Genomic DNA, 23,379 nt, shown 5'->3' with positions numbered 1-23,379 from the left:
TTTTTTTTTTTTTGGTGGTACTGGGGTTTCTGGAAGCCCTTCTACCTCTGGGCTACACTCCCAGACCTATTTTTATATTTTTATTTAGAAACAGGGTCTCCTAAGCCAGCGCGCGCGGCTGGCTTTGAACCTGCGCGATCCTCCAGTCTCCGCCTCCCAAGCGCGGGGATTACAAGCGTGCGCCACCACGCCCGGCCTTCTCTGTCTCTTGTAATTACATTTTTTTGTTTCTCTGGTGATGGTGTTTTCTGGCTATGAAAGGCGCTGATTTTGTGGTAATAGAGATTGGTTGTTAACGGGGCTCTTAAGCCCCGCTTTTCTCGGTCACCATCTTCCCGGAAGTCCCTAATTAATTAATTAATTTATTTATTTATTTATTTATTTATTTATTTATTTATTGGTGGTACTGGGGTTCCTGGAAGCCCTTCTATCTCTAGGCTACACTCCCAGACCTATTTTATACTTTTTATTTGGAAAAAGGGTCTCTTAAGCCAGCACGGCTGGCTTTGAACCTGTGCGATCCTCTTGTCCCCGCCTCCCAAGCACGGGAATTACATGGGAGCCCCACCACCACCACGCCCGGCTCGTTGTTTTTGATTTAGCCTTTTGTTGCTATTCAGGCCAAGCGCGCGCGTGTGTGTGTGTGTGTGTGTGTGTTGCTGGGAATCACATCCAGGGCCTCATGAGTGCTAAACATATGATGAGTTACACCCCCAGCTCCATTTCAGTTTTTATAAGTTCTGTATGTTAAATATTAATCAGCCGGGTGTGGTGGCGCACACTTGTCATCCCAGCATTTGGGAGGCTGAGACAGGAGGATCATAGTTCTCGGCCAGCCTCAGCTACTTAATGAGGCCCTTTGCAACTCAATGAGACCCTGTTTCAAAATAAAGAATAAAAAATAGGGCAGGGGGTGTAGCTCAGAGGTAGAATGCCCCTGGGCTCCATCCCCAGTACCAAAAAAAATTAAACTTTTGCAAATAGCTTGTAAAACTGTGATATCTCATAAATAATTTTCCCAGCAGTCAAATTATAAAACATTTTCCATATTGTTTATGGATTTTGAATTATAATTCAGAATGATTTTTCTATTTCTAGCTTAGAGAAGGAATCCATTCATATGTTTTCTTCTAGTGTTAGTATTTCTTCAGTCTTAATTTATATCTTGGATTCATTTCGAGTTTATCTTGGCAAACAATATTAGGAAGTGACTTACTTTTAATACTTTTTCGTATGGCTACTTAATTGCCACAGCATATTTGAGGAAGGATGAAAAAACAGAAAAACATTGCTTTTGTTTATATGTTTTTAAAGATATTTCTGAACTGATAGAGGTGTTTTATGCAGCGCTGAGTAAGGACGCTCATGAGTGGCGGGCCGTCCACCTGCCCCTGACCAGGCTGTGTCTTTGTCTGCAGGTAAACGAGCTGGACGGCATCCCCCTCATCCTGGACAGCTGCAGCATGGATGACAGCAACCCCTGTATCCTTGCACATGGCCGCCACACACTTGCCCACAGGCAGCGGTCGGCACGGCACGGCCTTCTCCCAGGCCGGCTGGCTGGCTTGTTTGCTTGTTTCTAAGACGCAGACCACTCTCTTGAAGTGACGGCTGGGGTATCACCCCTGCAGCTTTTGCAGTGTGGGGAGCTAATGTGTCAAGGTAAGTAGACATTCTGAAGCAGCACGCCCCTCCAAGGTGCGGCGGAGCCCGGGTGCGGAGGCAGCTCGCTCGGCCGTTGCTGCATGTCAAGGTCCCTCCCAGGTAGGACATGGTCCTTGGAGCAAAGTGAAGACTGCTCCATCGCTCTCCATAGGAATTCTGTGTGCCCAGTTGGAGAACTACTTTACCAGGTGTCTGCAGCACGAGGCTGTGAGGGGCATCCCGCTCTCGGCGCTCGGGAGCCTTACTCAGTGGCTCTCGTGTCTTTCTACCGGGCTCTGTTCAGCGTCCACTGCTGGAGCTGAGCTCCGGCTTTGCTCTTACCTGGGCCGCCGCCCTCCCTGGACGTGCCCTGCTGGACCTCGCCCGCTTCCCTCACGTCACCAGGTGGCTGCGTGTGAAACACCTAGTGCGGTGGTGAGTCATCCGGGACCAGGGCGCTGACCTGTTCGGGTAGAAAGTACATTCTCCTGTTTAGTTTCACCAGCGGCCCTGCTGAGAGAGCCGGGCTCTGCCTCGCCCTTCACGGCTCCGTGCTTTCGCGTGCAGAGGTGTGAGCAGGCCGACCTCAGAAGAGTGACGCGGCCTGATGGGAGGCGGCGAGGAGCCTTGCCTAGGACCCAGGGGACGCACAGGGGTGGTTCAGCTCTGAGAGCCCCTCCCTGTGGCTTCTGCCAACAAGAGAACAGAGGTGGTAGAAATCCTTTTTTTTTTTTTTTTTTTTTTTCAAAATAAGCCAACTGAGGATGCTTACTGTCTGTGATAAAGACACTGCCATTCGTCTATCAGCAGCAGAAGGAATCTGCTTTAAAGAGCACATCAGCGAGTCAGGGGACAGCAGCAGCCCCGGCAGACCTTTCTCCCAGGTCAGGTGCGTCTGGCTTGCCACGCTGCACCAGCACCAGTGCCCACACGATGTGCCGTCAGAAAGTTGTGGCCTGCCTGCCTACCTTTCTTTTTTTTTTTTTCCTTTTTTTTTTTTTTTTTTTTTTTGCCCAAAGCAAAAGGAAGAAAGCTTCCAGTCACTGGAAAGCAGTACCAGCATGTCCAAGTGCAGCTGTAGATGTCACACTTCCACATGAAAGGGGTTATATTTAGAACTCACCCAGTTTACTTTTACCTTCCCTGCACTGACCCAGTGACGAAGGGTTTTCCTCACTCACGTCTGCCTTTTAGTGGCGACCGAGCTGTAGAGAGGCTGTCAGCCCCAGGCACGTGGTGGACACACAGATGTGCTGCTGGAGCGCGTCTGCTCGGCCTCCTGTGCTCGGCCGTCCGTGCGCTCCTTCGCTGCTTCTGAAGCACTGTCCAGGCCTCACGTGTGTCCAGCGCAGCCTCACAGTCCTCGCCACAGCGTGAAGCAGACCATATCATGGTCATCCCCACTTGGTAGATGAGGAAATAATGGAGCGTCTCAGTGACTTGTCCTGCAGATTAGCCGGAGCCGAAACCTGTGGGCACATGATTCTTACCACTCCCTGTACCGCCTCCCTGCGGTCTCTGGGAGGAGACGCACATGCGCAGAGGGGTTAACGTGTTCATGTAGTTAGAGACACTGTTCATTTTTAGAAGTTTGATATGGGTGTCCCTGTAGATAAATGCTTTTACGACAATAAGAAGGAAGCATTGCAGCGCCCCAGATTTTGCTCTATCATTAGCAGAGATTAAAGTTTTACGGTTGTGTTGGTATTACATTTATTTAATAATTCTTGGGAGCTTTATTTAAGCCTACTAGGTCTTAATGTCACATAAGATGTTTGTAATAAGACGAGATATATCCTCAAATATCAGAACAAAGGGAAATGATAGTTGAAGTGTGTGTGTGTGTGTTTCATGAACATAATGTGTTTATGTGGCTCATATACTTGCCCAAAGGCATTTGCAGGGGGAGCGACGTCCCTGGCCCCCACCCCCCCACACCCCCGAGGCATTTGCAGGGGAGCGACGTCCCTGGCCCCCCCGTGCTTCCCAGTCCTCTCTAGTATCTCTGGTCGTTGCACTGTGTCTAGATCGCAGGCTCACCGCTGTTTCTTGAAACGTCACCTGGTGGAGTTACCTGTGTGGCTGGAGCGCGTGTGTCCTACACACCGCCTCTCACCGCCCCTCGTGCGCCTGCTGTGGAAGGCCTACAGCTCGTTTGCTGTTGCCCTCGTTGCTGACAAGGCCGGTGTCTTCTAAGATGGAGTGTGTGTGTGTGTGTGTGTGTGTGTGTGTGTGTGTGTGTGTGTGTGTGTGCACGCACATCCTCTTACTGTGTGCCCGATCAAGCCTCCGCTCACCTTTCCATTGGGCTCTCTCTCTTACGTTGCAGTTCTTCATTTATTCTCTTTAGAAGTTCTTTGTCAACTTTATATGTGGCAAATACTTTCTTTCTCCCAACTTGTGACTTACCTCTTCATTTCCTTTATTGTTTTTTGTTTGTTTGTTTGTTTGTTTTGTTTTTTGGCGGAACCAGGCATCGAACCCAGGGGCATTCTACCTCTGAGCTACTCCCTTATTTCTGTTTTTTATTCTTTATTTTAAAACAGGGCCTCATTAAGTTTGGGAGGGCCTCACAAATTGCTAAGGCTGGCCACAAACCTGCAATCCTCCTGTCTTAGCCTCCCAAGCACTAGGATTACAAGTCTCTGCCACTACACACAGCTCCTTTATTGTTTATTTTTAATAATAAGTTTCCAACCTGTAGTCAGATTTATTACTTTTCCTTTATGGTTAGTGGCTTTTTTTTTCTTTTTTCTTTTGTGTGTATCTTGTTTGAGAAATAATTCTCAGGTCATGGTAATAATCTTATATTATCTTCTTAATGTGCATATTTATAATTTATTTGAAATGATTTTTGTATGTGGAATGACATCAGACTCTATTTCTAGTTTTTTCCTATGAACAGACAATTGCCTCAGCCTTAGTTATTAAAAAGATCATGCCTCTGTGCTCAGCAGTACCACTTTTACCATAAATCAAATATTTGTTGTAAGTTTGGGTCTGTTTATGGACTTCTTTTGTTTTTTGTTTTTATTTTTGGTTTTGGTGGTAGTGGAGAATGAAGCCAGGGGCATTCTACCTCTGACCTACAGTCCTAGTTCTTTTTTGATCTGAAGCAGGGTCTTGCTAAATTGCCGAGAGTCTTTCTTTCTTGCTGAAGTTGTCCTTGAACCTACAATCGCCCTGTCTCAGCCTCCTAAGTACTGGGGGTACAGGCCTATACCACTGTGCCCAGCTACAAATTATGTCTTCAAACTTTTGCTCTTACTGATTTTTTTTACTCTGATTTATCAATTACATGGAGAATTAATTTAAAATATCAGCGATCACTGTGGAATGCCTGCTTCTTTTAGTTAGATACATTTTCTGTGTCTGCTTTGAAGCAGTATTTTTAGGTAAAGATGTATAGAATAGATCCTGATAAATAGCCTTCTTATCATTATGAAATGACCCACTTTATCTCTAAAAGTGCTTTTTAACCTTTTTTTTTCTTTTTTCTTTTTGGCAGTACTGAGGATGGAACCCAGGGGCATTCTACCTCTGAGCTACACCCCCAACCCTATTTTCTTTTTTGTCTTTTTATTTTTGAAACAGGGCCCCACTGAGTTGCGAATGGCCTTGTTAAGTAGCTGAAGCTGTCCGCAGACTGTGGTCCTCAGGTCCTCAGGTCTCCGCCTCCCGAATGCTGGGATAACAAGCATGCGCCACTGTGCCCAGCTTTTTTTTAACCTAATATTAGTAGAGTTTCTCAGCTTGCTTCTGGTTGTATTTCTTTGGTGTAACCTTTTCATTTCATTTATTTCCAACCTTTTTGTACAAGATACATATATTTTTTTATTATTTTTTTTTATTTTTTATTTTTGGTGGTACTGGGGTTCCTGGAAGCCCTTCTACCTCAGGGCTACACTCCCAGACCTATTTTATATATTTTTTAAATTTGGAAACAGGGTCTCTTAAACCAGCGCGGCTGGCTCCGAACCAGCGCAATCCTCCTGTCTCCGCCTCCCAAGCGCGGGGATTACAAGCGTGCGCCACCACACCCAGCTGATATATTTCTTATAAAGAGCATATTATGGATTTTAATTTGATAGCCCTTCCCTTTTAGCCATTGCATTTAATTCATTTACATTTAATGTAATCAACGATGTATTTATGTGTAAGCCTCTTCTAACTTGTCTTACTCTCTTTCCTGATCTTTGGGCTATTTCTAATTAGTTTTTGTCTTTTTTCTATCCTTTTTCTGTTTTGTTGATGGTTCCCTGAAGTTTACGATATGTATCCTTAAGTAAGCATCATCGGGTGTTCCTTAGGGCTTTTCCTCTTTCCAGGACCATGTAGTCCATTTCATCATAGATGTGTTAGCTGTTGTGTGTTTTTATTCCAGTTTGAAGTTCCATAAAATGTTTTAATATTTTTCTGTATGGTCCCTGTTTGCTGAGGTCTGTGCACACATCGACCAGTTTTATTGCACTGTGTCCCTTGTATCTCTGTTCATCCATCTGGAGTCATTTTCCTTTTGATTGCATTCTCTTAGAATTTTCTGTAATGTGTTTTCATGGGTAAGGGAAATTATGAGTTTGTTTGTTTTTTTTTTAATCTTTTTTTTTTTTTTTTTGGTGGTATTGAGAGTGGAACCCAGGGGTTTTTCTACCTCTGGGCTATACTCCCAGACCTATTTTATACTTTATTTGGAAACAGGGTTTCACTAAGTGGCTGAGAGCCTCACTAAGTAGCTGAGGCTGGCTTTGAACCTGTGTGATCCTCCTGGCTCAGCCTCCCAAGCGCGGGGATTACAAGCGTGCGCCACCACGCCCGGCTATGAGTTTGTTTAAAAATGATGTTCTTCAGTCTCTATTTTCCTGGTGGTGTACTAGAGAGCTTGTAATGATTGCTAATATTTTGTTGGACTGGCTGCAGGACCTTGACATTTTAATACATCGACTTCCACGCCCACTCTTTCTAGCATGGTATCTCCAACCTCAGCAGGTCTTGGTGTATCTTTTGTGGTCCTTGTTCTGGCCTCTTCGTTGAATCAGTGAACATCTGATCTGCTGATGATGAAGAGGCGCTAGGCCCCACCTGTGAAGACTCGCTCTTTAGTTTCCTCTTTCACCTGCCTGTGGTCCACCGGCGCCCCAGCTCTGGGGTCTGCAGCTCGAGCCCCTTCTCTTCTCCTGCTGCACAGGGTTCTTTCTGGGCCTTGCTGAGGTGGCTGCTGGAGCCCTGCAGAGCCACAGCCTCAGGCCCTACCTGTTACTCCTTGTCCATCTCTTTTTAGCGTCTGATTTTTTTTTTTTTTTTTTTTTTTTTTTTTTTTTACTTTTGTGGATTTGTGCCCCTCGTGATGCTTGAGAGGCCTGTGGCGGTAGAGGAGCACATTCACACGCTTGCCCACTTGCGTGTGGCCCGTGTCGGCCTTGATGCCCACATCAGGGGTGCTCTGCCGCCCTCATGGTGGTACAGTGTAATTCAGCATGCACCAGGCCAGCTGTGTCCTTCCTGGCAGGTCGCGCTGCTCCCCTTTCATGGCCCTGCTTCCCCTTGCTTTTGTTTTCTTATCCTGTCTCCGTTGCTTCCCCTTCTCTACCACTCCTAAGTGTCGGAGTGCTGCTAGGCCTTCTGGAGCCTGGAAGCTCTCCTCTCACTCTAGATTTCCCCAAGGCATCCCATCATTTATTCCTTAGTCTTTACCCAGTGTCAGCTGGTCGCCTTGTACCTCCAGAGAGGCTCTTGCCACCGCCTGCTAGAGGTGGTTGTCGCTTGCCCCGGGCTGGCGGCCGCGGGGGTGTGGGTGCTCTCCTGAGTGTGCTCACCGCTCTGCACTTCACCCATGCACCTAGCTCGAGGGCACACCTCTGCTCTGGATCCCAGGCCTGTGTGCCCAACCCCTGCTGACATTCCCAGGTTCTCAGGGCCAGTTAAACAGTGCCTCCCTGAAGCCGCCCCTCGACCTCAGTCTTTGCGGGGTGCTCTGTCTACACAGCTGCCCAGGTCAGAACCCTGGATTTACTCCTGGTGTTCCTCCTTTCTTATTCTCCCCCTGTACAATGTCACCAGGTCTTGATTCCGTGTGTGTGTGTGTGTGCGCGCGCGTGTGTGTTTATGTGCCCCCCCTTTTCCTTGGGGATGGGGTGACTATAGCTCAAGAGAAATTTTTTCTCTTGTTTCTTTGATTATTTTGTGAATTAAGTATTGGTTTGGTAGTCGTGTTTTTTTATTTTTTTATTTTTTATTTTTTATTTTTGGTGGTACTGGAGTTCCTGGAAGCCCTTCTACCTCCGGGCTACACTCCCAGACCTATTTTATATTTTTTATTTGAAACAGGGTCTCTTAAGCCAGCACGGCTGGCTTCGAAACTGCGCGATCTTCCTGTCTCTGCCTCCCAAGTGCAGGGATTACAAGCGTGCGCCACCACACCCGGCTGGTAGTAGTGTTATTTTGAGTGTTATTTTAACCCATTTTCCCACCTGCCGCATTCTTACTGAACTGTGGTTTTTACTATTTTCTGCTAAGATGCAGTAGAGATTTGAGTGGACCCCACCATTCTCCGTCTCTCTGCACGAGCCGGCCCTGTCCTGAGCACTGTGTCTTGTGCAGATGGGGCTATATTCCGCATCTACTTAGTCGCGACCTGGGGGTCAGAAACATCAGGCTGGCCTGTCAGCAGACTAGAGCCAGGCGCCCACAGGGTGGGGATGAGGCCAGAGGGTTTTCTGTTCTACTTCTGGGAGGCAGCTTAGAGAGACCAACAGGATTCCAGTTCCAGGAAAACAGTGACAGCCCAGAGCAGCCTGCCCTGGAGGCCTGGCTGGTGCTCCTTGCTGGGGACGCGAGCCCAAGCCAGTGCCCAGCTGTTCACTCCCCTGCTCGCTTTGGGGTCACCCACAGTAATGACAGAGCAGCCGATGCCATCGGAAAATTCCAGATTCATTACCACAGAGTCAATTTCTTATTTGTCAGTTTATTGTGGCAAGTGGGATTTTTTGTTGTTGTTTCCAAATAGAAACAGCTGAACTTTATTTGAAATGTTTTTCTTCTTTTTTGATCTGTGTTTTGATCAGTTGTCCTTGATGTGGGTTTTTTATAATTGTTTTTATTGGGGGGAAAGGGCAGGGACCGGGCTAGAACGAGAGCCCAAACGGAATTGTTTTGTGTGTATGTGTGTGTGTTTTTTTTTTCAGGTTTATATTTATTTTTTCTTCTTCCTTTATTTCTCTTCTGTCTTTAAAGACCTCATTTATAAGAAAATAAAATTCACTCGCACAGAGAAATATGAATTTACGGAATAATAACTCAATGGTGTTTTTCCCAGTAATTCTGTGCAAGGAAGTGCGGCTTAGCGGTCACAGCATCTGTGTCTGGTCCAGCCAGGCACCTCACTTGCCTGGCCTCTCCGAGTACTCGCTTCTTTGTCAGTGGGGTCTGTCCCCACAGGGTTACGGTGGCTAACATGCCATCTTGGCCTAGCCTCTCTGAGTACTCGCTTCTTTGTCAGGTGGGGGTCTATCCCCACAGGGTTACAGTGACTAAAATGTCATCATGTTTACAAAGCACCACATGGTTTCTTAGCAAATAGGTGTTCTTGTGCAGACATCTCCATATAGCTGTTCATCCCCATGAGAAAGGTAAGCCCCACCCCCGAGCGCGCGTGAGTCAGTGGTGAGGCCCCGGGGTAAGAGCTCAGCACAGAGCAGGTGTCCAGAGCGGGCTCGCACCAAAGCAAGACCCGCTAGTTCAGGAAGCAGAAGGGCTTTCCCATCGATGGCGCTGCACCAATTCTGTGTCCGCGGTGGCCTGGGATTTTACCTCTCACTGTTCAGAATTGTTAATTCAGGATTAATCATGGGCCTCACTGCGAATGGTGAAACAACAGAGCTTCTAGAAGTCACAGGAGAATATGATTACGGTCTCACAGCGGACAAAGATTTCTTAAACAAGGCACAAAATGCCTAGCCGAAAGGTATTAACTGTAAGAGAGAGATTTTGAAAAGATTATATATATATACGTGATGAAGGACTCATCATAAGATATTAAAGACCTGACCAGACAACAGTGAAAACATAAGAAACTCAGTTGATTTTGTTAGTGCCGTGCTGCCTCACCAACAAGGGAATCCACTTGGTCTTCAGCATGTGGAGAGCTCGCCCTTGCGGTCCTCATGGAGGCACACGTTTAATCTACACAAGGAGCCGGCACGGCTGACGAGAACCCCGCGCGTGGGGTGCGCAGTGCTCGGCAGCTGCTGGCGGGGTGGAGGTAGGAAGCACTGCTTGGCCAGGCTCCTGAAGCGCACACTTGTCCCGTGTGCCAGTGCTTGTCCACCTAGGTGCACGCCAACGGGGGCGCTCACTGCGTCCACTGGAGGACGTGTGTAAGAATCTCTTTAAGAGCGCTCTCTCTGAGGGTCCAAAGGAGCAGTGGGCCACTTGTTTATTAGTAGGGGAACGGCTCGTGTGTGCCGCGGGATACTCCCGCCGTGAAGAATGGACTGCCGTGTTCAGACTGACAGATCACCAGCATGACACGGAGTGAAGCACCCGGAGTGAGAAGGCACTTGTACCGTGTGGTTCTGGGTGCCTCTGTGGTTCTCCGGGGCGTGAGCCGACCTTGTTACGGGAAGGGGCGCACGGGCCTTCTGTGGGTTCGGTTGTGTTCTCGTCTTGGCGGGGGGATCATATGGGTATGCATGGTGTGTGTGTGTGTGTGTGTGTGTGTGTGTGTGTGTGTGTGTGTGAGTGAACTCATCAAGGTGTACACTGAAGGTGTATGTATTCTGTTGTATTAGAATTTCTAATCACTTTTTGCGAGCTTTCTGTGTGCCAAGTCATGTGCTAGACCCTTTATAAACATCATCTCCACCGGGCGTGGTGGCGCACGCTTGTAATCCCCGCGCTTGGGAGGCAGAGACAGGAGGATCGCACAGGTTCGAAGACAGCCGCGCCCACTGGCTTAGGAGACCCTTCCAAAGAAAAATATAAAAATAGGTCTGGGCGTGTAGCCTGGAGGTAGACAGGCTTCCAGGAACCCCAGTACCACCAAAAATAAATAAATAAATAAATAAAAAACCTCATCATGGCAGTACTTTGGGGAACAATTGTTTCTGTTTTCATTTGAGGAAACTAAAGCCCAGGAGTCCCGGTAGCTGGGCCCTGCTTTCCAGCTGATACCTGTGGGCATTGGTCCAGGTGTCTGGCTCCACGGCGAGGGTTTCTGTTGTAATACCCATGTCTAGACGTCCACCTAGGTCCCTCTACCCATGGGCTCGCAGTGTTTGTTTCAAGTGGCCTTTCTCAAGAGACAGGTGGGTGTGTGTCTGTGTCGCATACAAAGTCATGGATTAGTCCTGCTGAACGCTCCATACAGAAGCCACTCAGTAAACTCGCTGCCCTGCTTAGACCTTAGATCATGATCAGAGTTGACCAAGTGCTGAGCGGGTAGCTGCTTAGACAGCAGGCGCCTCTCTCATCTCCAGCGCCTGCGTGCAAGACTTGAGCCATGCTTGGCTTTCTCTTGGGGCTCCCCCACGGTCCCTGTGTGTTGAGCCGAGCGCCTTCTTTTGTTCTTCTGTGGTTCGGTTCTATTGCTCTGCTGTGCCAGGAACATCTCACGTGAAATACCTGTGTGATTAACTTTGGGAAAATTCACCCCAGGTGTCTCTGATTCTGTCCCCTATACCACAGGGGCATCCTCCACCCTGGGCCAGGGCACCCGGAGGACTGCTTCCACGGTGTGTTTCAAGGCCCCCTTTCCCCTGCAGTGTCCTAAGGGTACCTGTGAGAGGAGCCGGGAGGGAGGGAGGACATGGGAAAGCCTCTGTTGCGCACATGTGCCGCTCACCCAACTCCGTGGAGTCTTTACTGGCTCATGCATTTTCAAGCCCCGCTTTGGGAAGTTCTGGATAGCAGCAGCACATCTTGGGGAGTGCAGGAATTGTAGAACAACAGAGACATGTCCCGCGCCCTGCTCTTCTGGATGGGCATCCGGCTGCGGCTGGTGAAACATTTGAGGGCCTGTGGCGGGGTCCACGAGCTCCCGCGGGGAGGTGTTCGCGGTGCGTTGGCTGGCGAGAGGCCGCATCTCGGATGCGTCCAGCCTTGTTTCTCACGCAGCTCGTCCTAACAGGACGCGCGGCTGTAGCCCTCCCCGTTGGGCTCAGTCTCCATCCCCGGAGGGAAGGGCTCTTCTGTTTATTTCTGCACCCTCGGCAGTCAGCAGCTGATGAGCACAGGTGCTTACTCAGTTCTAAACTGACAAACACTGAAGACCTGTTCTTACTGTTTGGCTTCAAACCCTTGCCTTTCTGGCATGGCTGCCCTGGGTTCTGGGTCCTCATGTTGCATTTTGGTGCTTTTTCCTCACCTGCTGGGGTTGGCGATGACCTGCAAATCAAACCTTTCTGTCCTCCGAAAGCAAGTGCCTGGCAGAAGGCACGACGGCCAGTGGCGGAAGCCTTGCGGTGGGAAGGGAAGGGGAGCGTGGTGCCCAGCTCTGCCCCCAGGCCAGCCAGAGCTTAAACACTCCCCAAGCCCCGCCGTGCAGGCAGGAGAGTCGCCATCTTGACAGATCCTTGCAGGGTGAGGGGTGAAGACCTGTGTCACAAGCAGAGATGCTCTGGGTGCGAAGCTGGAAGTCGGAGTCCAGCACGCTAGGGCCCGTGAGCTTCCACGCAAGGGGACCACTTGGCCTTGTTCAGGCATTGTGGCAAATACCCAAACTATTTATTTATTTCTTTATTTTGTGATACTGGGGATGGGACCCGGGGCATTGTACCTCCGAGCTGCACCCCCAGCCCTGTGCCTGCCTGCGCAGGACCACTGGCTTCCCAGGGCTGCCGGGAGGAAAGGGGGCCGCGGCCGTGGAGCGGCTGCCTGGGACACCCTCGGTGCAGGAGGCGCACGCCCGCTGCCAGGTGCCTGCTGCAGCTCGTCCGCTCTGGATCTGCCAGGGGCCCACCTTAATCCCTTGCAGCTCAGGACTGTTTTTGACCCTTGGCTATACTTTGTTAGTTCTGAAATGTCATTAGTGCTAGACCAGCACTAATCTCCTGTAATTTAAGGGGGATTACTTGCTTTCTCTATTCCAGTTTTTCCCTTCAGTTTGCACTGTTAGCGTCTTAGCTTCCAGAGGTATTTTGCCGAGGTCGTTGCTCTAACTGGTATCTGCAGGTCTACTCTGCTGTGTGGGATTCCTCTGGAAAGGGACCTGTTTCAGGTTTCACACGTCCCACCATTCCTCTCCTTGGTTTCTAGGCAGAGCTTAGACATTTGCAGCCAGAACGACATGAGGAGGGGTGGCTTTGCCGCTCCAAGGGCTAGCGGACTGCGCGGGCGGCAGTGCTGGGAGAGGGAAGGAGTGCCGATGCCGGAGCCACCTGCCGGCCTCTGGGCCGACCACCTCGCTCTGACCCTGGAGAAGCTGCTTAGCCTCCTCGTGCAGTCCTAGGGGTCTCGGGGACAGTACTTCCTGCGAGCGTTCATGGTGGCCACTGACATGCGCTGTCCTGCAGCTGGTCGCTGCTGCTGTTATTTTTATTATTTTTCCAGTTTTGCTTTTCTAAAGATAAACTGACAGTCCCATTTGTGATCTTGGTGTCTGTGAGACATTTGTCAACGCTCTGCCTGCACAGGGACGTGTCATGTTCTGAGCAGAAGTGCAGTGGAGCCAGCTCGTTGTCTGCTGGCTCCTTGATTTCAGTGTGCCGGGCACTTTACAAACACCCTCTTTACCTGGCAGGCGTGGCTGTGAGCCTTCCCGGGTTTCTCCAGTGGCCCCTGGCTTCCATTGTTAAATTCCTCTGTGGTCAGGCTGCAGAGCTCAGCCACCGTGCTGCCGACAGTGACCTGGGTCTGATTGGAGGTACAGTGCCCCCTGGGTTCCATCCCCGGTACCATAAAAAAAAGTTCCTGCTGCCGTGCGTGCCAGGGCTGCAGCAACAGATGAGACAGGAGTCCTGGCAGGCAGGGAGCTCACACGCTCAGGAAGGGTCAGAGACCATCCACGGCACCGCAGAGTAAGAAGGGGAGGTACAAGGGAGGAGGGACCCCAGGCCCCGGAGCCGGCACTGCTGTGTGAGGCTGCTGCCTGCCAGGCACTTTGCTAAACATACTGCATGCGGTGACCCCTTTAGCGTCTCAGAAGTGACATTGGAGTGCTGCCCCAGATACAATTGGAACCACTTGGCGGCCCCAGCCCTTTGGTGTGGGTTCAGTTAGAAGTGGTATTGGTTGCTTCTGATCCTGAAACCTGCCGTGCGATAGGGATGCCAGGCTGTGACCGCTGCATCCCTCGCTGCACTCTGAAGTGGCTGCTAAATGATCCCAGAGCCTGTGATGTGCAAAATTAGTTTCAGTGCCGGAGGATCCTCCCCCAAAACCGTGGAGTGAGGTACCTGAGAGCGGGAAGTGTCTGTGGTGGCTGACTGGCGGGGCGGGAGACCGTCTTTCCACGGCTTCATTGCCAGCTGGACAGGCGCGCACCGTCCTGGGCATCGGGAGCACGCCCAGGATGTGTGAGGGGCAGAGATGTGAGACTCGGCCTGGGTCCAGACAGAAAGCTGGTGGTGACTCAGAACTTTGCCCTGCCCCTGCAGTGCCCCCAGGAAGAGGGAGAGATGGAGGCTCCTCGGGAAGGAGGCCAGGCCGCGGGGCGCCTGCCCTCGTTGCAAAGGTGGGAGAGGAAAGCCCACCGTGCACAAGGGTGCTGCGGCCCTCCTTACTCAGCGCCCTGGAGCTGGCACGGAGCCGGCTTCTGTGCAGTGTGGTGTCCTCCTCCGAGCTCGGCAGGGTGCTGCAGGCCTCCAGCACTCCTGCGGCCACCCCCTCGTGGCCAGAAAGCACCTCACCTTTCAGAGCGGTGGCATCTCTAAGGCGACTTGCTCCTCAGGGCAGACCGAAGCTCTTTGCTCTGTCTTCCAGTTTACGTTAAGCTCAATACCGTTCTGTATTCTTCAGCGTGTGACCTGTACACATCTGGCAGCTGTTGTGCCCCGCCCTCGTGTGTCGGGTCCTTTTTACCACTTTCACTGTGGGCAGCTAGCCGTTATTGGCCAGAGGCGGGTGCACACTCACGACTTTGGCTTTGATTCGTGAAGTGCCATCAAGACACAGGCTGCAAACCGTGGAATGAATGGTTCCTGCAGCACTGCACTGAGACCCTCAGAGCACAGATGTTCCCTGTATTAACATGCAAAACACAGAGGGAATTAGACACCAGATACACCAGGGGCTCCGCAGGAAGCAGGAGCCCAGAGCTGGGCCAGCGGCAGCAAGGAGCCGGGCAGGGTCTGCCCCCTAAAGGCTTCCTCTTCCGTTTTCTGAATGAAAAGAGTATGTGGGCCACGCTGGAGAGCTGAGAGCTAGAGGCTGAAAATAGGTGAAGGCGGAGGCGAAGTCAGGTCTGCGGGTCTCTAGGAAGAGGAGCTGCTGCTCAGTGCGCTTCCCTGTGCCCTGCAGTGTGGCTGCCCAGCCCTGCTCCCCCACAGGGCCCCAGGCCCCTCTGCGAGCCCCTACTCCCCACCTCCCCGGAGCTGCCTGTGACCTGTCCCTCGTCCTGAAGCATCAGGGCCTCACTGCACCTGGGGAGGTGCTTTCTTTCTGCTCAGCCGGGTGGCCCTCCTTCAGGACCCCCAGAAGCACCTGGGGGACCCTCAGCAGGAGAAAACCCTGCTCTCTTCCAGGGCCACCACTCTTGTTTTCCTCTTTGGGTAATGGAAATTAGCATATTTGGCTTTTACTAATGTAAAGCATGTTAAGAACCGTTTTTAAGCTGAACTACTAGCCAGGCACGAGGGCACATGCCTGTAATCTCAAGATTACAGGAGACTGAGATGGGGATCGCAGGTTTCTAAATAAAAAGGGCCGAGGGTGTAGCGGAGAGATAGAACACCCTGAGTTCAATCCCCAGCACCACCAAAGGAAAGTCAAACACTGAGCCGGTGCGCCATCCTCTAAGAGACGCTCGATCCTAGCCGGGCCTGAGAGGATGATGTGGCCCGGTCCTCGCCCTCACTCATCTGCCCTCAGGAAGAGCCTGTGGAGCGTGGCAGCCAGTCCTGTGGCTTGCCCAGGCCAAGCGAGGCAGGTTGGCTCTCATCCTCCCAGGCCCGCCCGAGTCCCCGACCAACACACGGCACCTCTGCCGCATGGGCGGCCTTGTTTTCATGGGCCGTTGCATAAAAATAGCTTTTATATAAGCGCTTATATTTATCACATACATGTTGCGTGAGGCAGTACACATAGATATCCTGGAAAATCAGGGGAAAACTTTTTTTTTTTTTTATGGGGATTGAACCCTGGAGCCTTCTACCTCTGAGCCACACCCCAGGCCCTATTTTATTTTGAAACAGGGTGTAAGTTGCTGAGGCTGGCCTTGAACCTGTGACTCTCCTCTCTCAGCCTTCCAAAGACTGGGATTATGGGGGGGGGGGGCACCACCTTGCCTGGCTAGGAAAAATCTTGTAACATATTTAAATTATTTTCACTTTGATCATGTAAGATCTATTTTATTTTTATTTGGAGATAGGATCTTACTAAGTTGTGTGGAGGGCCTCACTAAGTTGTTGAGGCTGACCACAAACCTGTGGTCCTCCTTTCTCAGCCTCTCATGTATTGGGAGTACAGGTGTGCGCCATCAGACCCGGCCACCTGACCACTTTAAGATCGAGTTTGACATGGCTAGTCAGCCCTCCGCTGCTGCACGGTCCCATGTGGCGTCCTTTCCCGGCCTGTTTTCTGCCCCTTTGATGGCACTGCCCTGCTGCACTGCAGTGCCCTCCGCTTCCCCTCCACCTCTCAGCCCTCCGTTGCTCACTGCCCCTGGGCCTCTGGGCCAGGTCCTCCTGCCGAGCCTTGCTCCAGGGCCGATTGCAAGCTCTTCCAGGGCAGTTTTGCAACCAACAGGCTCACACCCTATTTGTAGTAGCTATGGAAACGCTAGAAGCCCTCTCTCCAGAGCTAAGCGGACAATAGAGTGCCTCAAGTGTTGGTAGGATTAGAGACTTGAGAAGACGTTTAGTTTTCTCCCGCTCTTTCTTGCTCCCTGTCTCTAGAGTGGGGACAAGAGGGCAATGTGAATATCAGCCGGGACTGACTTTAATCTCCCTGTGACACTTAAGATTGTCTAGGTCCGCACCAGCTGCCCGGGCTCCTGCTTTGACTGCACATAACAAGGAGCCATACATATTCATGACCCAGGCCTGGGTCAGCGGGGCCTCAGGGCTGGCTTTGGCGGTGTTTCTGCTTTCAACTCAGATTGTATGAAGGATCCCTCCCTTCCTTCCCTTCCCTTCCTCCTCCTCCTCCTTTTTCTTTGTTCTTAGATCTCTGGGTATGAGCACCTCTGGGTGCTGCCACACAGTTCAGCGACGTAGGTAACAGTAATGCACATTCCAAAACCGGAAAGAAAAGAATTGGAATGTCTTCACCTAAAGAAGTGATGAATGTTTGAGGAGATAGGCACACTTGCCCTGACTTAAACATCATACAAGTGTGTACCTGGCACCCATAAATTGTACAGTTTCTATGTTCTTATGTATCAGCTTAAAAATTAAGAAAAAAGTGGAGCCTCGACACCTAATAAAAATAATCTTGGTTTAAAGAAAAACGTGCAAAATGAACAGCTATAAAAAAAAATTGTGCTTAAAAGTGAAGTCTGAAGCCCTGGACAGCCCGGCCCAAATGTTATCAGAAGTTGGGACAAGCCAGCCCTTGGGCGGTGCTCGCTCTGCCCTGGCGCACTCGGAGGACAGCCTTCCTCTGTCCTGGATAGGCACCTTGACAGCCTTCCTCTGTCCTGGATAGGCACCTTGACAGCCTTCCTCTATCCTGGATAGGCACCTTGACAGCCTTCCTCTGTCCTGGATAGGCACCTTGACAGCCTCTTCCTCTGTCCTGGATAGGCACCTTGACAGCCTCTTCCTCTGTCCTGGATAGGCACCTTGACAGCCTCTTCCTCTGCAGCACCGGGGCTCTAAGTTCATCAGGTCCTCCTCAGGAAAGAACAGCCAGTGTTACCATGAAAGATGTCCACGTACCAGAGCTGGGCGGAGCCGCTGGTGCCCGGCCATCCCGAGGTTTGCTCCCAGCGCCACTTTCACACGGCCACATCCCTTGCTCTTTGGGTACCAGCTCCGGAAGAGGCCTTTCTGCCTGGGCTTCGGTGTTGCTCCTCTTCCTTTGCTGGCCCCGCCACACTCAGTCCCGCAGCGGCGTGCCTGCAGTCAGCGCTGCGGCCTCGGCCCGTGGCCAGGCTCGCTCTCCTGTGCCCCTTTTTCTCTGACACACAACAGGGCACTACTCCTTTCTTTCCTACAGAAGTGAACTGTCGAACCCTTTGGGGTGGACTGATGATAAAACACTGCGAACGAGTGTTTTTACAAAATGACAAAATACGTGTGAACAAGTGTTCTCACAAGTGTAGGAGCAGAGCGTGTGTTTCTTCTTTGAGGTGAGCGTGCCTGGAGCCCGCGTGGGAGCTGCCACCGGGTGGTCATGGACTTCTTTTACGCAGCCCAGGCCCCTTGTCTGGGTCCGTTCATTTCAGTGTACAAACCGTGTCAAACTTGGCACATTGTGCCAGGAACTAGACTGGGTGCCGGTGCAGAAACGGGCAGGTGTGGCTCCTGCCCTTGGGTTCACAGACACGGCAGATGGGAATGGTGCCACGGGATGGGAGCTGTTCACAGAGTCCCTGCAAGGCCACACAGGAGTGGCAGCTTCAGCTGGGAGGGAAGACTTCCAGGAGGAGGTGCCCTCGGCCACGCCGTGCAGATTGGGTGGGTACGCCCTGGGAGAGAAGAATCAGAGGGGAGGCACAGCCAGGCGGGGATTGGGCAGGCAGGTGAGCCCGGCGTCCTGGCGTGTGGGTGCTGGCAGGACCTAGGGCGCAGAGGGTGGCACTTCTGAGAGCTTGCATCTGCCGCCAGCAGCGACATTGGGGTGCGGGCCCTCCACTGAGAGGTCTGCTGGGCGGAATCTCCGTCTGCCACTTTGGTTAGATTTGAGTGAATAACCAGGAATTTCCAGGAAGAAGCCAATGTTTTGCTTTTATCATTAAAGCTGGAGAGTGGCACCCAAGTCAGCCCTGGACCTTACATGTGTTCACTGGTCTGAATTTACCCTTTTCATGTTTGTCCTTCACCCAGTTCTTCACATAGGTCCCTTTTTATACAAACAGTAAGCAGATGAATCTGTGCAGTGACAGTGTCGACACGGTGTGAACGTAGTTGTATCCAGTAATTTCCCAGAAATTCACACACATTGCAAGTGTCTGACACCTGGAAATGTTTTTATGTTATATCCTGGCACAAGTAGCGAACTGGTGATTGTGCACAAGAGGAAGAAATGCATATTTAGGGTTTTGGCATTTTATTACTTGTATAGATTCTGTCTCCAGAAAAGAAACACAACCTCATAAAAGACCTGAGCTTTATCCTGAGGGTGACAAATGGCCGAAGCGGTGGCAGGGTGGAAGCAGCACCGTGGGCGGGAGCCCCTGATTGACCTCCAAAGACATTAGGTCGTGCACTCAGCAAGTGCTGGCTGGCCTCTTCTTTGCAGTGCACTCCGTGTCCAGGTCGTGCGCTCAGCAAGCGCTGGCTGGCCTCTTCTTTGCAGTGCACTCCGTGTCCAGGTCGTGCGCTCAGCAAGCGCTGGCTGGCCTCTTCTTTGCAGTGCACTCCGTGTCCGGGTCGTGCGCTCAGCAAGCGCTGGCTGGCCTCTTTGCACTGGACTCCGTGTCCAGGTCCAAGGTCCCACAGACACCTGAGTCCAGCCTGCTAGAGGCGCTGGGGAGGCAGACTGGAGGGCGCTGTGGGCAGGGGAGCTGGGCTGGCCCCGAGGGCAGTCAAAGTTTGGCAGGACTGTGTACCAGCATGGTGGATTGCAGGGGCTGAGATGGGGCAACCTTTTAAAACCCCAGGAGTTGCTGGGCATGGTGGCGCGCGCTTGTAATTCCAGCGCTTGAGAGGCTGAGAGGAAGATCGCACAGGTTCAGAGCCAGCCTCAGCTACTTAGGTTCTCAGCAACTTAGTGAGACCCTGTTTCCAAATAAAGTATAAAATAGGTATGGGAGTGTAGCCCGGAGGTAGAAAGCCCCTGGGTTCCACCCTGTACCACACAAAAGTAAATAAATAAAAATAAACCCCAGGAGCTTTCCCAAAGCTGCTGCCGCCCCTGCGTTTGATGCCTCAGCTCAACTGTAGCGGATGTGTTCAGTGTTTACTGTTTCCTATTAGGTGGCTGAACGAGAAAGAAAACAGTTTGACTGATCTCCTTTCCCACATACACAGAGCTCCGAGCTTTATGGGTGCTGAGGCCTTCTTTTCCTTCTGATTTCAGGTTGGGGAAGCTTGGCAGTAGCTGTAGGGCCGGGTACTCTGGGGGCACAGATGCCCCATCCTTTGGAATGGCGTCGGTGGCTATGTCTGGTACTCATTGAGGAAAGGACCTGTTTTCTTGAGGCCTCCATCTGATCACGGGCAGGCAAGCCTCTTTCTTTGGAAAAATTGTGATTCTGCCCTTTCCTCTGGACCTGGGCGGGCTCCTCTTCGGCGGTCTCTCCTGTCCCTGTTCCAGCCACTCATGGCCTCCCCACAACAGTTTTCATATGACCCTGTATAGAACGGTGTGTAGGAACAAGTGTGCTTTCCCGAGGGTCACAAAGCTCAGGGGAGCCAGCCCCGATTCCTCGGTAAATAATGCGGCGATGCTTCCGTGCTTTCCCAGTCGTCTTTAGTCTGATGTGCAGGACATTCAGCGGGAGGTTTGGAGCATCGCAGAGAGGCAGCCAGGGTCCATGCTTTCAGGACCATACGGATTCAAACTAAACCTGGCAGACCCGTCAAAGGCCTTCTAGCCTCTTCTCCAAAAGAGCGAAGGGAGGAAATTCCATGGCGATGCCTGGGAAACAGTCCTTCCAGGCAGCTGGCCTGCCCTTAGACAGGACGCCTCTCTGTCCGACTCTGACAGGACGGCTCTGTGACCAGGCCGGCAAAGGCCTTTTCCTCGGTGGCTGGGTGTGACCACCAGCAGAGCATGTGTTTGTGTCCTTGTGTTGGTGAGCCTCAGCCCTGGCCTCCTCGCCCACTCATTCCTCACACGCTGCGTCCACATCTCTGGGTGCCAGGCGTGGACAGTGGTGTGCGCACCTGTCCTTCTCACGTCCTCCACTCCAGAGGCGTGCGTGTGTATAGAGAGAGCCTCCAGGGAAACATGCCCGCGGTCGTGGGCTTCCGTATTTTGCGCTCCCCTCCTGTTCCGCTGACACTCGGGTGCAGTTACTAAACGGGAACGCTTGTGAGCGGCTTCCTTCACTCCCTCGCCAGTTCTGACGCAGTGGGTGGTGTACGCCATCCGGAACCTCACGGAAGACAACAGCCAGAACCAAGACCTGATTGCCAAGATGGAGGACCAGGGGCTGGCCGACGCGTCCCTGCTGAAGAAGATGGGTTTCGAAGTTGAAAAACGGGGGGAGAAGCTGATTCTGAAGTCTACTAGTGACAGTCCCCCACGGTAAGTGTTGTCTTCACATGGTGGCCTCCGTGGAGTTGCAGAGAGCGCCCCCTTGGTCTTGGCACTACGGGATCCTTTGTGAAAGGAATGTATCCGGCTCACCCAGGGTGCCTCAGACAGAGCTGCCCACAGCTCCTTATTCAGGCTTTATGTGGCCCTTTTCTTAAAAAAGAGTTAACATTTTAAACTCAGAGAGAAATATAAAAAGTGTATCAAAATTCACACATGGTCTATTGCTTGTGACAAAACTGGGTTCTTTTTAAAAGCTAGCCGTGCTCACTACGGGTAAGCGCACACAAATGGCAGGGTGGTGAGTGCGGTCCAGGCTTCTCCTGGTTAGGTGATATCTGTCCAGCACCCTGCATTTTCTGTTTTCCCTATGATGATTCTTGTAAATAGACTTGTTATATCTTTATGTTTCTTTTTTCTTCTTAGTGAATGAACTCTCCATCCAAACATTGGAATTCTCAGAATCTGTTTCATGGATTTTTCACCCTGCAGTGTGTGAAACGCAAGTGTTTGAAGATGTCTGAGCACAAAGTCGGCGCCCGGCGCCTGTAGGCAGTAGATTCAGTGTCTAAGCTGCAGCTGCAGCTGGCCTAAGTGTCTGGTTGGCCTTTGTCCCCCAGCTAAAATGTGCATTCACGTCTTTCGTTGTACTTACCGTAGCAGCAGATAATAAATCTCCCCGAGGGTGCAGCCCTCTGTGGGCAAAGATGTTTGCTTGGATTCTGTGCGTCCCTCCGACAGCCAGGCAGCCTCGCCACCGCGTCCTCGCTTCTCCTGGGCGTTTCTGAGCTCTGGCAGGCAGTTGAAGTTGCTTCTCACTGCGATTCATTCTCGCAGGCTCTTTTCACCCCTTCTGCCTTCTAAAACACTGACAAGACTCATTTCCAGTTAATTAATTTGAGAACCCTCCCTCTTGGTTTCAGCTACTGTGTTGTCACTGAGCCTGTCCTTTGGAATGAGCAGGGAGGGAGAGGGGAGAGGACGTGCGCGCGCTTAACTCTTCTCATTCCAGGTTAGAGCTCACCCCACTCCTGCCGCCCCAGCGCCATGCCCCGGCCATAGCCACGGGGTCGGTTACAACCCGCTCGTGAGTACCGGGCATGAGGTGTCCTCTGAACCATACGTCCCCTCATCAGAAGCACCAGCCTCGTCAGGCCCCGGTGGCTCGGCCGAGCCCTCGCTGGGAGTCTGTCTCTGTGTGTAGCAGTACTGGAGGTGGGCTGCGGGAAGTGAGCCCCTGTCGGTCCCTGTGACCACCTGCTCACTGAAACCAGCACCCTCCTGGGACGCCCTTGTGGTGCCTCCCAGAACAGCCGTGCTACTAAACTAAACACATTCAGAGTTTTTGCACTAGTCACGTGGAAACTTCCAAAGCAGAACCAGTGAAGAACCAACCAAAAGTTTTACTAAAATACCAACTGCTCCAAAATAAAACGCCTCTCGGTTGTTTTGCAGCCATCCTTAAGTCGCTCCGGGAGCCAGGCGCGGCGGCGCATGTCTGGAACCCCAGCTCTTGGGAGGCTGAGACAAGAGGGTTGCATGTTCACGGCCAGCCTCAACTACTTATGAGGCCCCCTGAAACATAAACCCTGTTTCAAAACCTAAAAAAATAAAATAGGGCTGGGATGTCACTCAGAGATAGAAGACCCCTGGGTTCCCTCCCCAGCACCACAAAAGACATATAGGTGGATTGGTTGCTTTGTGGGGGCAGCTGAGGCACGTTGAGATGGAAACAACGCGTCTCCGTGCTCTGTCTGTGGGACTCTCTCTCCGCAGGGGCCTCAGCTTCTGGACTGTGGCAATCTCTGAATAACTTCCTCCCCCTCTCTCAGCGGTGGCATTTTATCCGCAAAGAAGCCACTGCCAATTTAAAAATACACAAAGAAGTCATTCTCTGGTGGGGCATAAAGAGTTAAAGCCCCATTCTCCCATGGAAGCCTGGCCAAGGAGCGAAGGCGGCGAGCAGCGGGAGCCCTCCGCTTTGAGGCCTCTGCGGCGGCCATTCTTTTCTGCTCTCTCAATGGGTGTGTGCTCGCCAGTGGGATCACACAAACATGTCGGTATGAGCCATATAATAACAAACACACACCCATAAAAGGGCCTTGTGAGAATGCAGAACGGAGCACGGCTGTGTGTTTTCTAAATAGGAAGCGTGGGGCTCGCGTAGTGAAAACACGCGCTGGCCGCGTCGTGGCCCCTCGACCCCCCTTGGGAGCG

The 23,379-nt window shown here is 51.6% G+C and overlaps 1 protein-coding gene across 1 annotated transcript in view; it reads left to right on the top strand.

The window, feature by feature from the left end:
• The window catches only part of ATXN10 (ataxin 10), a gene marked incomplete at both ends in the record, with an annotated part of 162,612 nt that overhangs the window by 129,982 nt on the left and 9,251 nt on the right, over nucleotides 1-23,379 (top strand). The window contains 3 exons of the mRNA XM_080704757.1: nucleotides 1,419-1,482; nucleotides 20,967-21,153; nucleotides 22,175-22,249. Of these exons, the coding sequence (XP_080560883.1) occupies nucleotides 1,419-1,482; nucleotides 20,967-21,153; nucleotides 22,175-22,249 (326 nt within the window). The remainder of the gene's footprint in view (nucleotides 1-1,418; nucleotides 1,483-20,966; nucleotides 21,154-22,174; nucleotides 22,250-23,379) is intronic.

Source organism: Muscardinus avellanarius (genome assembly GCF_963383645.1).
Source record: "Muscardinus avellanarius genome assembly, chromosome: 11".
In the NCBI taxonomy this organism is placed as follows: domain Eukaryota; kingdom Metazoa; phylum Chordata; class Mammalia; order Rodentia; family Gliridae; genus Muscardinus; species Muscardinus avellanarius.
Note: the sequence above shows the minus strand (reverse complement) of the source record. Positions and strands in the feature narration are given on the sequence as shown.